General features: G+C 44.1%; 1 protein-coding gene across 4 annotated transcripts in view; it reads right to left on the bottom strand.

Annotated features, from left to right (window-relative positions):
- The window catches only part of UTRN (utrophin), a 410412-nt gene that overhangs the window by 264451 nt on the left and 130706 nt on the right, over nt 1-15255 (bottom strand). For all 4 annotated transcript variants that reach the window (XM_069954241.1, XM_069954239.1, XM_069954240.1 and 1 more), the window contains 9 exons: nt 14881-15051; nt 13770-13949; nt 12004-12138; nt 10163-10312; nt 9081-9242; nt 7784-7912; nt 5810-5983; nt 5364-5519; nt 2052-2222 (listed from right to left, as the gene is read on the bottom strand). In XM_069954241.1, coding sequence (XP_069810342.1) covers nt 2052-2222; nt 5364-5519; nt 5810-5983; nt 7784-7912; nt 9081-9242; nt 10163-10312; nt 12004-12138; nt 13770-13949; nt 14881-15051 — 1428 coding nt within the window. The remainder of the gene's footprint in view (nt 1-2051; nt 2223-5363; nt 5520-5809; nt 5984-7783; nt 7913-9080; nt 9243-10162; nt 10313-12003; nt 12139-13769; nt 13950-14880; nt 15052-15255) is intronic.

The raw sequence follows: 15255 nt of genomic DNA, 5'->3' as shown, positions 1-15255 counted from the left end.
ATCATTTCTTCTCCTGTCCCTGATGATGAAGTACGGACCAGCAGTAGTAGAGTTGTAGTGTTTCTATTGATATATGGAGTTAATATCACACACTGCCCATATAGGAGTACCTTGGTGACACTGTTGGAGTACAGTGTCATCAGAAAATGAGTTACATTACATATACCACATTTACCTCCTAACCCCCCCAGACACGGCATAATACAGATACACTGTTCTAATTCTGCTATATGCAGTTACTGACTAATATAACTAATATATTCCAAGCTGCATCGGGGCAGCTGCATGTGGGGCGGCTGCGCGTGGGACGGCTGCGTGCGAACCGGAGACCGCTCACAAAGCTTCACTAAAGAAGACGATCAAACCGCTCTAAAAATATCAGAAAATTACCCAATTAACCAAAGTGTAAGATATAAGGGAAGCGGTGATAGAACGCTCCTCGGTGACTTCCATCGCTGGAATTTATGCCGCACGCAATTTGCAATTTAAAGCGATTAAAGATTCATTATCCTGGAGTCATTTGCATCCTGGTGGAGCGGAGACAGAAGTGACTCACAATGAGGACGTTTTAGACGTCAGGCACAATTTGTTTTTGCTGTGTGCTCATAATTCCAAACAAAATCTCGTCCCAATTATTGCTGATGTAACGGCCATTCCTCCTGCCGAGGGGGGGGGGGGGCTTCTGTGATACGGGGTGAGATCGTCTCAGGGTTCAGAATCAGCTGCTTCATCCTGGATCTCCTCAACCACACAGCAGCCGCCAGTGCGCGGTATTATACTTAAGGGGCACAGTGTGCAATATTATTATATTGTAGGGGCACTATACACTATTATTATATCGTAGGGGCACAGTACGCGGTATTATTATATCCAAGGGGCACAGTGCACGGTATTAATAATACTCAAGGGGCACAGTGTGCAGTATTATATCGTAGGGGCACTGTACGCGGTATTAATATATCCAAAGGGCACAGTGTGCGGCAGTATTATATCCAAGGAGCACAGTGTTCGGTATAATTATACCCAAGGGGCATAGTACACGGTATTATCATATTCAAGTTGCATAGTGTGGGGTATTATATTGTGGAGCTCAATGCACAGTATTATATTCAAGGGGCACTTGTGCATGGTATTAATATTTTCAGGGGTAAAGTGTGCGGTATTATATTTAAGGGCCACAGTGCACCATAATATTGAATTCAGGGGCACAGTGCCCAGTATTATATTCAGCGGCACAGCAAGTGGTATTATTACATTCAAGGGGCACTGTGTATGGTATTACATTCAAGGGCACAGTGCGCTGTATTATATTCTAAAGGCATTGTGCGCGGTATTATACTCCGGTTGCAAAGTGTGTCGTACTTTTATATGCAGGGGCACTGTTTGTGGAACTGCTATTTTAGGGGAACAATGCATGGAGCCCTTTTAGTTGGGGGACACAGTATATAGCACTGTAATATAAAGAGATACTGTGGCACTACTATATTTAGGGTTCACAATGAGCAAAGTCTCCAGAGTCAGGGACCTTTAACATGGTAAGAAGGGTCCTTTTACACAGCCTGATCAGTACGACCAGAGCTGCATGAACAATCCTCCTATCGTTCTTGCAGCCATAGAAACTGACAGCATAGATATGCATAAATCCGTGCTGTCAGTTTTCCGATCACACAGTGTATAAATCCCTTCTGCGCTGCTGAGTGATTCGGCTCTCCAATCTAGCGCCTCTCCCGTCCCGTGTCTTAAGGTGAATGGCCGTTGTATAAAGCTACTCACAGCCGATCATGATCATTAACTCCAGCCGTAGGTAGCGTTAAACAACGGCTGTTTACACGGAACGGCCATTGCTTATACAGCGTGTGAACATAGTGACACTGTGATCCCAGGAGTGGGGAGTGTAGGGAGCAGTAAGGGAGTTATATACATAACATATACCCATGGGGTTCTGTGTATTTTACCAACATCCACAACCCAGTTGCTGAACCCCCCAAACAGAACAGTAAGATGGTCCGAGGCCGATACTAGCAGTGATATAAAAAAGAAGGCATACTCACTTTGGCCCATGTGATTTCCACATCCAGATCAGAACACACATTGTCGGTAGTGGATTTCAGAATCAGCTCCGACTCAGTAGCGCGAAGCCACTCCGACAGCGAGGCCGATTCTTTCTTCAGCTTCACCGATAACGTAATAGCCCGTTCTAAGTCCTGCTTCCCTTCCGTCACCTAAAGAGGACAAAGATCATTAAGAACCAGCCACCGAGTATACCCAATATATCCAATCACCGTGGATTACAGTCCGATTATTACCTAGGGCCCTATTACACGGGACGATTATCGTGCGAAAAATCCATAAATTGTTTGAATGTAAACCATAATTATGTGTAATTGCTGGCAACTGTCGAAAATTTTTTGCGTGTCGTTGATCTAGATCTAAACCTAAAATCATCATTAATCGTTCGCTGTGATTCCACATTCGTTCTCTGTAGTTACGCATTTTTTCACTAATCGTTCAGTGTTATTGCACATTGTTCATTGTTTTGCCGGGATCACATGGAGTAACCAATCATGGTAACGATCGTAACTAACGATTATCGTTCTGTGTAATATGGTGAACGATTTCAGGTTAACGATAAACAATCTCATTTGTGATCATTTATCGTTAATCGCTAAAAATCGCTCAGTGTAATGGGACGCTTAGATCTCCAAAAACAAATTTTCTTTCAAATCAATTGGTGCCAGAAAGTTATATAGAATTGTAATTCACTTCTACTTAAAAAAATCTTCAGTCTTTCAGTACTTATCAGCTGCTGTATGCCCTGCGGGAAGTGGTGTATTCTCTCTAGTGTGACACAGTGCTCTCTGCTGCCACCTCTGTCCATGTCAGGAACTGTCCAGAGTAGGAGAAGTTTTCTATGGGGATTTGCTGCTGCTCTGGACAGTTCCTGACATGGACAGAGGTGGCAGCAGAGAGCACTGTGTCAGACTGGAGAGAATACACCACTTCCTGCAGGACATACAGCAGCTGATAAGAACTGGAAGACTATAATTTTTTTTAAATACAAGTAAATAACAAATCTCGGGTACTTGCTGGGACCAGTTGATTAAAAAGAATTTTTTTTCAGGTGAATAACCTTTTTATGGAGCTGCCTATGGTTTCTATTATATATTCCATTTATCTGACATTAAAGCTAAAAAAAAAAAAAAAAAGCAGGTACCATCATGGATGTGTGTGTGTGTGGGGGGGGGGGACCTTCTTTGAGTGTTTTTCAGGTAATGACTGCGTCCGTCAAGGAGCCATTTTTTTTTTTTTTTTAATCAAATCTCTTAAAAAAAGATTTATACAATTTACAGTTAAAAAAAATGAGAAAAATGGAGACTTGTCAGGAGATGCCGCCACTTAACTGTACGAGAAATACAGCTATGCGCTGACTTCTATATCCAACGCGAAGAGTGTAGGAAACGGTTATTACGAGATGATTAAATCTGAAGGCCTGACGTCCCATTCTCAGCGCGGTGGGAGCACATAAGAGACTAAACACTTACGTCTCCAACAATGGGGAATCGGAATTAGGAGAGCAGCAAAGAAAGTCTGGGACATCAAGATAATATTCCTACCGCCTCCACATCAAAAATTGTGTGACTCAAATAGAGAGTTCAAGAACTACTTAATTCTATTGTTTGGGTTGGCAGACGGCTTCCCAGATGACCTAGATCAGGGATAGGGAATAGAGATGAGTGAACCTGGAGCAGCTGGAGTCCATCCGAACCCGAACTTTCGGCATTTGATTAGCGGTGGCTGCTGAAGTTGGATAAAGCCCTAAGGCTATGTGGAAATCATGGATATAATCAATGGCTGTATCCATGTTCTCCAGACAACCTTAGAGCTTTATCAAAGTTCAGCAGCCCCCGCTAATCACATGCCGAACGTTCGGGTTCGGATCAACTCGAACCCGGTTCGCTCATCTCTAATAGGGAACCTTCAGCTCTCCAGCTGTTGCCAATGGTTCTCCAGTCATGATGGGAGTTGTAGTTATGCAACAGCAGAAGACCTGAAGGTTCCCCATCCCTGTCCTAGATACTAAAAGACAACGTGTTACAATGACCGAAAACAGAGGCGACTGGCAGGTGACCACATGATCTCGGTGCACTGTGTCAGCGGGGGCAGCACTTTGGCTTCTTCTAGGATCCTAATCCTACAGTCAATAGAAATTAGGTTCCTTGTTACAAATAAATATATTATTATTTTTATTATTATTATTATTATTATTATTATGCACTTTGGGAAAGGACAACTATTACAGTTATCTGTTGTACTTTCTAGCTAAGATGGTGCTTAAAGGGATATTACAGGTGTAAAAAAATGTATGTTTAGAATAGACCAGACTAGACAGACTCCAGGCACCCGGCCAATCAGCTGTAAGAAGGGACTGCAGCCCATTACAGCTTCTTCAATGATGTCCCATTTACTTAAATGAGACCAGACTGCAGTACCTGGCACCACCACTATTAGGTCGCTGACTGTAAGAATGAGGATAACAATGAAGAAGCTGCGGATCACACGTGAGCTTTGATCAGTCAGGGTTCCAAGACTCACACCCCGCCAATCTACTATAGATGTGGCGTCCATCACTTTTGGAGCCTCTACAGTGGGCAGCTCAGCAATCCTGAAAAGTTTTTAAAAGTAAACATTTCCATTCCCTATAAAATAACAATGTCAGGATATCTTTTTAAAGGGGTACTCCACTCAAACATAACTTTATATGCCATTTTGCTGCTCACGGTGAGACTAACATTTCCTTCCATACTTATTATTATCTATTCAGTCTCCTTCCCCAGTTCTCAGCTGCTGCTTTCTGCTGAAGACACAAAAATGTGTGAACTTTTCTCTCCCCCTCCTCCCTTCTGAGATAGCTGACGTTAACAAGTCCCTGGCAGACTTTATCTGCAATGAGGATGGTAATGCAGTGAGGATTAATCACAGTTCATTAGAAAATGGACCTCAGAATAACGCCCCCCCTGGCATTACAAAGGTACAATGTTGCAGACACAGCCTGCCAGGGACTTTCATCAGCTGTCTCAGAAGGGAGGGGGGAGGAGGGGGAGACAGAGAGAAAAGCTCACACGCAGGAAAGGAGAGGTTTTCTATGGGGATTTGCTGCTGCTCTGGACAGTTCCTGACATGGACAGAGGTGGCAGCAGAGAGCACAGTGTCAGACTGGAGAGAATACACCACTTCCTGCATGACAAACAGCAGCTGATAAGTACTGGAGGACTGGAGATTTTTAAACAGAAGTAAATTACAAATCTATATACCTTGCCGGAGTACCCCTTTAATGATACATACATAGATGGTGAAAGCCTTACCTGGGCACCCAGATCATTATAGAGAAGCTTTAAGGCTGTTAGCTGTTCGTCCATCAACTTTGGATTATCCGTCTGCTGCTTCTGAACAATTTGTCTTCCTGTCTTTATCACAGTCTCAACTTCCAGCTTCACTTCACTCAGAGTCTTGTACAATTTCTGGAAAAAAAAGGTGTGCGATCAGCTGGGGCCGATCAAGAGGGGGGCCGATCAGGAAAGGGGGCCGATCAGGAAGGGGGGCCGATCAGGAAAGGGGGCCGATCAGGAGGGGGGCCGATCAGGAGTCATATAAAGAGTTCGGTCTAATTGCAGAATGTTTCCTAGTCGTCTGTCTCCCCCTCCGGGCTGCACAGGACGGGAGGGTAATGAGCAGCATGAGGTCCATTATGTAAGTTGGAGCACACACGTCCCCCGCCCCCAGTGCTGATGGGTAACAACAGAAGCCTCACCATGCAGCCGTCCATGTGCTTCTGGATGACATCGGGATCCGTATCCTTCACACTGAGAACACCAAGTTCCGCTTTCACACCATCGAGGACACGTTTGCAGTCCAGCATCCTCTGCTCAAAGTTGGCCGGCTTCTGGAACAGCTGGAACTTGGTGGAGACCTCACGCAGCTTCCTCTGTGGGAAATGTCATTTAGAGAGGTCTGTGTATTTCCCAATCACTTCAGCTGCTATAAAGGGGAACCCCTGCTGCACTATATACACAGAGAAAGGAAGCGTATATCTCCAATATGGCCGCCCCCTGCTGCACTATATACACAGAGAAAGGAAGCGTATATCTCCAATATGGCCGCCCCCTGCTGCACTATATACACAGAGGAAGGAAGCGTATATCTCCAATATGGCCGCCCCCTGCTGCACTATATACACAGAGGAAGGAAGCGTATATCTCCAATATGGCAGCCCCCTGCTGCACTATATACACAGAGGAAGGAAGCGTATATCTCCAATATGGCCGCCCCCTGCTGCACTATATACACAGAGAAAGGAAGCGTATATCTCCAATATGGCCGCCCCCTGCTGCACTATATACACAGAGGAGAGGAAGGAAGCGTATATATCCAATATGGCCGCCCCCTGCTGCACTATATACACAGAGGAAGGAATCGTATATCTCCAATATGGCCGCCCCCTGCTGCACTATATACACAGAGGAGAGGAAGGAAGCGTATATCTCCAATATGGCCGCCCCCTGCTGCACTATATACACAGAGAAAGGAAGCATATATCTCCAATATGGCCGCCCCCTGCTGCACTATATACACAGAGAAAGGAAGCGTATATCTCCAATATGGCCGCCCCCTGCTGCACTATATACACAGAGGAAGGAAGCATATATCTCCAATATGGCCGCCCCCTGCTGCACTATATACACAGAGGAAGGAAGCGTATATCTCCAATATGGCCGCCCCCTGCTGCACTATATACACAGAGGAGGAATAAAAGCGTACATCTCCAATATGGCCGCCCCCAGGCAAGGTTTTAGAAATAAAAAATAAACAGATACAGCATTTAAAGGGGTTTTTCACTTAAACATGGTGAGACTAACAATTCCTTTCATACTTGTTATTATCTATTCAGTCTCATTCCCCCAGTTCTCAGCTGCTGCTTTCTGCTAAAGACACAAAAATCTGTGTGTGAACTTTCCTCCCCCTCCCTTCTGAGCCTTTCTCCCTGTTCCCCCTCCTCCCCCTCCCTTTTGAGACAGCTGATGTAAACAAGTCCCTGGCAGGCTGTATGAACTCACTAATTAAACTTCACAGCATTACAGAGAAGCTACAATGTTGCAGATACAGCCTGCCAGGGACTTGTTTACATCAGCCATCTCAAAAGGGAGGGTGGAGGAGGGGGGACAGGGAGAAAGGCTCACACACAGTTTTGTGTGTCTTTAGCAGAAAGCAGCAGATGAGAACTGGGAGAAGGAGACTGAATAGATAATAACAAGTATGGAAGGAATTGTTAGTCTATTACACTATAATAAAAAAATCTACCTGCATCATCATACATAAACGGTTTTCTGAGGCTGCCCAATAACATTCATGCCTAAGTGATAACTGGTCACCATCAAAGATAACCGGTCACCCTCAGAGATAACCGGTCACCCTCAGAGATAACCGGTCACCCTCAGAGATAACCGGTCACCCTCAGAGATAACCGGTCACCCTCAGAGATAACCGGTCACCCTCAGAGATAACCGGTCACCCTCAGAGATAACCGGTCACCCTCAGTGATAACCGGTCACCCTCAGTGATAACCGGTCACCCTCAGAGATAACCGGTCACCCTCAGAGATAACCGGTCACCCTCAGTGATAGCCGGTCACCCTCAGAGATAACCGGTCACCCTCAGTGATAACCGGTCACCCTCAGTGATAGCCGGTCACCATTTGAGATAACTGGTAAGATCAGATGTCAGGTACCTGCAGCACATCCAGCTGGGTTCCTCCTCTTGCAGCTTTGCCCTCTGGTGTGGACTGGACAGACGGACGGGACGTTTTCTTCAGTTCTTCCAGTGCTGCTTCATGGCTACTGATATCAGCTTGGATTTTCTAAAAAGTATTTACAGACATTTATTCCCCTATTATTATTATTTATCTACATTGTCAGGTATTATAGTGTCACACCTAACAGACGGACTTCGCCCACCAAGTTCATTGATTCTAATGGAGCCGCGTCGTAGAGGGGCGGGGCTTTCCTCCCACTGGGGGCGGGCAGGCCTCCCTGCAGTGCTGCACCACCGGCCGGTGCCCAGGAATAGAACAGCGCTGTACGTGGGAACCGGGCCGTGGTTAAAAAAAAAAAAAAGGACCGCAGCACCAGCCTCCCCACACCAGCACCGTTCTATCCACGGGCGATACTTAAAGCGAACGTACTGATGGTTCACTCACTTTAAGAACTAGTCCACATTACATTGGATTTTAGCTGTGGCCAAACAACATTGCCCTGCGCCATTTAAAGGAAAAAAGCTCAGAATGTAAAATAACAAATTAAGTCACATTCACACCATAACACTTCCTCGCTATCATCATCATCATCATTATAGGTATTATTACTATTACTATCATCATTATTACTACTACTATTATCATCATCATTATTATTATAGGTATTATTACTATTATCATCATTATTACTACTACTATTATTACTATTATCACTAATATTACTACTATTATCATTATCACTATTATTATTATTACGACTACTACTACTATTATCACTACTACTACTATTACTACCACCACTACTACCACTACTATTATCACTACTACTACCACCACTACCACTACTATTATTACTACTACTACTACCACCACTACCACTACTATCACTATCTCTACTACTATCACTATCTCTACTACTATCACTATCTCTACTACTATCACTATCTCTACTACTATCACTATCTCTACTACTACCACCACCACCACTACCACTTCTAATTAGTTTATATAATTTTGAGCTGTTAAAATAAATAAATAAGGGGCCAAAGGAAATCTTCCTCAGCAGCTAAAGAAATAAATTCCCACATACTCCACCAGGTGGCAGCAGAGCACGGGCAGAAGTAGTTTTATTTTCTACTCTAGTTTCAACAACTTCTATAGAAGTCCTTGGAGGCCTCATCCAGTGACAACAATCCTGAAACATAACTCTAGGATTGAGTTGCACATGAAGGTGAGGCGGCTCCCACACTCAGGAAGGACACTGCTGGGATACCTGAGCCTCCTGGGGTAATCGCAGGGCGTCCACTCTGTCGGTCAGGTAAGTGGTCAGCTGCTTATCCAGCTCTTCCAGGGACTCTTGCAGCACTTGCAGCACATGATCGCTCTCGCGCAGAGTCTGCAGGTGCTGCTCCAGAGAGATCTGACGGTTCACAGCCTGAGAAGACACAATATCCTTACAATTGTGATTCCGCTTCATGATCCTAACACAACGTTCAAAGTCACCTTTCCCTACAGCGGAACTCCCCCGTACTGCCGGCAGGCGCTGCATTCCACATGATCAAAGGAGCAGAGACCTGGCGGCCGCCTTCCTGGGGGATGTGTCCGTACAGAGGATAGTGCCAGCGTGAGAGGCTAGTCCTTATCTAACTATAGAACTAGGCTCAAAGCTATCTAGAGGGCAACACTCTGATCACTAGAGGGGGGGGGGAGAAGACTGACAGCCAGGACCATAAATATAGAAAGTGATATACGTCAAATACAGAGAAGGGCCTGAACCCCAAAGCTGTAATAAGTCTAATAGAAGAAATCAGGTTACTGCCCCACTTTAAAGGGGTACTCTAGAGGGAAAAAAATCTTATCAACTGGGGTCAGAAAGTTATACAGATTTATAATTTACTTTTATATAAAAAAAATCTCCAGTCTTCCAGTGCTTATCAGCTGCTGTATGTCCTGCAGGAAGTGGTGTATTCTTTCCTGTCTGACACAGTGCTCTCTGCTGCCACCTCTGTCCATGTCACTGTGTGGTTACAGAGGTCTGGTGCTATGCGAGAGGAGAGCTGACCATACAATGCGAGCACCCCCACGATTCTCTGCTACTGAATGTGGCCGCACAGCAGCTGCATACATGCGCAGTGAAGGGAGACACCTAGTGGCCATATGTATAATGTTGGTTTAAATACAGATAAAAGTATATTGCAAAACTGCTTATTATCACAACCCCTGTCAATCTTTATTCCTTAATTTCCCAACACATCCTCTTCAAACAGCATCGTCATCTGAAACCGAGTAACCTTAGAGTCTGTTAGCGGAATCAGAACAGCCCCCGGGGCACAGTGATGTAACTTCAGGACTTACTAAGTTACTCAGCTCTTCGTAGCGGCCGTTGAAGACCTCCAGCTTCTCGCTGATGATGTCATCCAGGATTCCGCCATCGATTAAGGTCTGTCCCAGCTCCCGGATCTGAGTCCTGTTGTCTGCCGGATGCCGCAGGATGGACTCTATTGTCTGAAGACAGAAACGCAGAGTGTGAATGGGATGAAGCCGCTCGGAAGGTTATTACACAGGAGCTGGTGATAGACGCTGCACACAGGCTGAAGTCGGACGTTCTTACACCATACCTGGAACGTCACAGGATTTGTAAAGATCGGCCTGGATTTGTCAGAATTAGGGCCACGCTATGTTATTGCCATCTGTTTCTTTTTTCACCCTTTTTTGCAAAAACGGATCGAAAAACATTGAAAAATTAATCCCAATGTGTGCAAAAATAGATGCTTTATTTAGCGTACACAAAAATGAATGATGAAGTTTTGACGCATCCGTTTTGATCCTTTTTTTAATAATGGAAAATGGATCAAAACAAAAGAACACAATTGCATCCGTTTTGTTCATAGTTTTTTTTGCAAAAACGGATGAAAAGAAGCAGACTGCAAAAACATAGTGTGAACCCAGCCTAACAATTTACAATGGTGGCAAGGTTATTTTACTGCTCCCTGAGAGTCCCCACACACAAGGACTTCCTCTTCCCTTAGGTGCCCGTCCAATCACAGCATAACACTCAGTCCTTACTGCTCTGCCATGACATACTGCCAATAAAAGAGCACTGAAAAGGCTTCACTGTGCTGGGGGGTGACTGACATAGTACATCACTACAGATGGTGACTGACATAGTACATCACTACAGATGGTGACTGACATAGTACATCACTACAGATGGTGACTGACATAGTACATCACTACAGATGGTGACTGACATAGTACATCACTATAGATGGTGACTGACATAGTACATTACTATAGATGGTGTTGACATAGTACATCACTACAGATGGTGACTGACATAGTACATCACTACAGATGGTGACTGACATAGTACATCACTATAGATGGTGTGTGACATAGTACATCACTACAGATGGTGTGTGACATAGTACATCACTACAGATGGTGACTGACATAGTACATCACTATAGATGGTGTGTGACATAGTACATTACTATAGATGGTGTTGACATAGTACATCACTACAGATGGTGACTGACATAGTACATCACTACAGATGGTGACTGACATAGTACATCACTACAGATAGTGTGGAGGGGAGAAGGTGTTACTGATGCACTGATTAGTTTTTAAGGTGCATTGTGGGAATAAATTCAAGAAATAGCAGCAGCAATTAAAGGGTTACACTGAGCTACGATTGTGGCTGCTTCTGAGAAGCTATGGGGGGAGATGACACTCAGCACTATGGACATAAACAGTATATAAACTGCAATTCACACCAGGAACTGCTGCTGGAGCTTTATGGATGGGAATAGATGAGAGAGAAGCCTTGATTTACCTTCCAGGGACAGTGGGCTATCAAACAGAAGGACGCTGTGTGAAATGACACTGACCATGTAAGTGAGTACAAATACAGTATATGTGTGTATATACAGCATAAACATGGTTACTGGTTAAAGAAAGTCTAGAAAATAAAAAAAGCACATTTCATGGTAAGAACTTAGATCTACATCTCGTCTGCTAGTACATGCATGTTCTGCATGTTCTGCATGTTCTGCATGTTCATGTGTCTTGCACATAGACATGACAAACCTATCCACATCTCCTGCCATATACAACCACCACAAATCAGGAGCGGATAGTAACACAAATATATAGAAAATGTACGGACGTGTGTGAGCCAGCAGTCCTCCTACCTCCATTGCTTCACTAACAGCCTCCGCTTTGTCAGGCAGGACGGCCGAGCTCTGGACTCGTTCTTCCAATGTATTTAACCAAGCTGTCTCCAGATTGAGGTAATGGAGAAGTTCTATCCAGCAGGACCACACTTCCTGTAAGATGGCAGATAAGAAAGGTCGAAACACTTAGAATTCTCTCGACTTCACTGCGACCCTGCTCCCATGGGGTCTCCTGGTTATTGCTTTCTCACAGCTCCCTATACAAAGAGCGTCCTCACTGCTGCTAAACAAGAAATTATCATGGACTTGAATGGTGGTGAATCTTATTATTAGATCGGTTGGCATTGGGGGAAGCTTTCCCCGTAACCTCAATCACTGCACGACGCCGATCTGTAAGCGAGGTTATTCCAGGAAACATCACATTTCTACAGGTCAGATGCAAAGTTGTTAAGATGTCGACACCAATACTTGGTTATAAAATAGCGTAAATTATCACTGTTCTCATAGAAAACTTTTGGTGTCATAGAGAGATGTCAAAAGTTCTGATTGGTCCAGATCTGAGTGTTCACACCTGTAGTGATCGAGAAAACGAGCTTGGAGAGGACCGCGCTGCAGCACATCCACTCTCTGTCTCTATGTCATCAAAAGTTTTCTATGATGACAGGTACACTTTAAAGGGGGTTCCAGCTGCCTCTGAGCAAGACTACTGTGCAGAACGGTGCAGTGACATCACCGTACACTGTGACTGCTGTGGTCAGTGTACGCTTGCACTGGACAGTCAGGTGCAGCGGGAGCACAGGAGTGAGAGTGAGGGGTGTGGTGAGTATGACTTTTTTCCCTCTTGTCTATGGAAAAAAAAAAAAAAAAAGGGGGACAGTAAAAACTCTTTTGAAAAAAAAACAACCCTCAAACTTAGAAAGTACCAGTGGAAAAAAAAGATGCACTGTTATTCCTAGTGCAGAGGTCTAACTGTTACTAGGTAGAGATGAGTGAACCTGGAGCAGCTGGAGTCCATCCGAACCCGATCGTTCGGCATGTGATTAGCGGCGGCTGCTGAAGTTGGATAAAGCCCTAAGGCTATGTGGGAATCATGGATATAGTCATTGGCTGTATCCATGTTCTCCAGACAACCTTAGAGCTTTATCCAAGTTCAGCAGCCACCGCTAATCACATGCCGAACGATCGGGTTCGGATGGACTCAAGCTGCTCCAGGTTCGCTCATCTCTATTACTAGGTTTTACATAGTATATCCGTTCTTCTTGGGTTGTTCCTTTTAAAAGCGATTTCACAGTTAACATTTGTAAAACATGTTGAATTACTGGACTTTTTTGTACTTTTTCAACATTTTCTGATACTACAGAGTGGTAAATTCTATAAGACTGAATAACAGCGACAAGGTTGTGTGTCACATCATATCTGACAGCAGAATGGAGTCAAACTGTAGTCTGTTTCCACGGCAACAAAAAGTTCATAAATTGTGAAGTTACACAAAATAACTAAAAGCATGTATAAAAACAATTACTAGAAGCAAACAATCTGCAAATTTACTATTTTTTTTTTATTATGCTGCGATAAATTAGTAGGTACTAATCCAGAAATACAAGCTAAAGAGAAGACAACCAGAAAAAATTGGACTGGACTGATGTGTTTATGTAAATTGAAAATGTAAAAGTTCCACTTATAAAACTAATATGGCCTAAGAGAAGAATAAATCCTGGCTACCTGTTACTTGTTAAACAGAGAATCATTGGACAATATAAAAATCCCGGGGGAAGCGAACCTACCTCCAGCGTGTGGCACTTCCCTCGGATTCTGTTGCACAGAAGCTGATAGTTGTCCAGGACTTCTTTCAGCTCCAGCGTTAGATCTTGGCCCCCGGCCGGTCTCTTGGCGGCCATAGACATAATGTTATCCTTCAGGATCTTCACACGCACCTCCTTCTGCAACACGTCCTCTTTCGCTCTCTTTAAATAGAAGTAAAAACACAAAGTGGGTCAGTAAGAAAAATTACAAAATGTTCAAGATTTGTATTATGAATCCCTGGAATTATTAGTAATCGTTCTCTCCATAGGAACAAATAATCAGGAAGGACTACACATGTTCGGGGGGGGAGTGTATACGGTACTTCCTCACACTTGCAGGTTGCTGTTGCCCTTTTTCTGTATTTGTCTGTATATTAGTCACAACCTGCATAGTGTGAGCAGTGGGGTTGGAGCGCTGGACAATTGTTGTTTTGTGATATTTCAGAGAAAAATCAGGAGTTCACACCTGTACCAATCAGGAGAACGAGGCAGGAGAAGACCGCGCTGCAGCACATTTACTCTCCGAAAAAAAGGAGTCTGACTCTATGGTGCGGGGATGGGATGTGCTGCAGCGTGGTCTTCTCCCAGCTCATTCTTCCGACCAGTGAAGGTGTGAACACTCAGATCCACAGTTTTGGCACGTCTCTACGGCATGTCTCTACGATGTGTCAAAAGTTTTTACAAACGACAGGTACACTTTAAACCTTTGCGTTACTGTACTGACACAGTGTGTGAACATGGCCTTAAAAAGAAGCACATGAGGAGCAGCAGTGTAAGTGTTGTGTTGTACTATTACTATAATCCAGCGGCCTATTTTTATTTTTTTTTGCCGAAACTATAGCCTCTTATATCCCTCTTTAGCGTCAGAAGAATTTATAAATCTATATAACTGTCTGACTAGCTCATTAGGATTTTTCCCCTGGAGTAACCCTCCCGCAGCTGCAGCAGAACTTTCACTTATCTTATTATTCTGATATTTTGTGTTTTGTACAATAGGCTCCTGCATCTTGTGGTCACCGAGCTCCTCAGGATCCCCGGTTACACTCAGTCATGTGACTGCTCCCCTCCCCCTATCTCTATAATAGTCACTAACCTTCATTTCTTCCACCGCACTCTCCAGCTCTTCAGGAGATTTGTACTCGAAATCCCTTTCCAAGTATTCCTCTTCAGCTTGTGTCATCCATTCCTGCATCTCCGCCAAGTCCTTCTTCAAGTTTACGGCCTTCTCTTGACTTTCGGACAATCTGTTCATCTGATGAATCACCTGAGAAGAGGCAAACATAACTGATCTGCGGAGAACGGCCACAAAATACAAACACTAACCCACCTTTTATTTATTTCTTATTTTTATATTAGGAGGAAAAGTTATACGGATTTGTAATTTACTTCTCTTAAGGGTACAAACACACGCGGCGTATACGATGCTGCGATACGCAGCAAATACGGAGCAAATATGCAGCAGATTAGA

This window comes from Dendropsophus ebraccatus, chromosome 15 (genome assembly GCF_027789765.1).
Source record: "Dendropsophus ebraccatus isolate aDenEbr1 chromosome 15, aDenEbr1.pat, whole genome shotgun sequence".
NCBI lineage: Eukaryota > Metazoa > Chordata > Amphibia > Anura > Hylidae > Dendropsophus > Dendropsophus ebraccatus.
The sequence above is the reverse complement of the archived record's forward strand: the minus strand, read 5'-3'. Positions and strand labels throughout refer to the sequence as shown.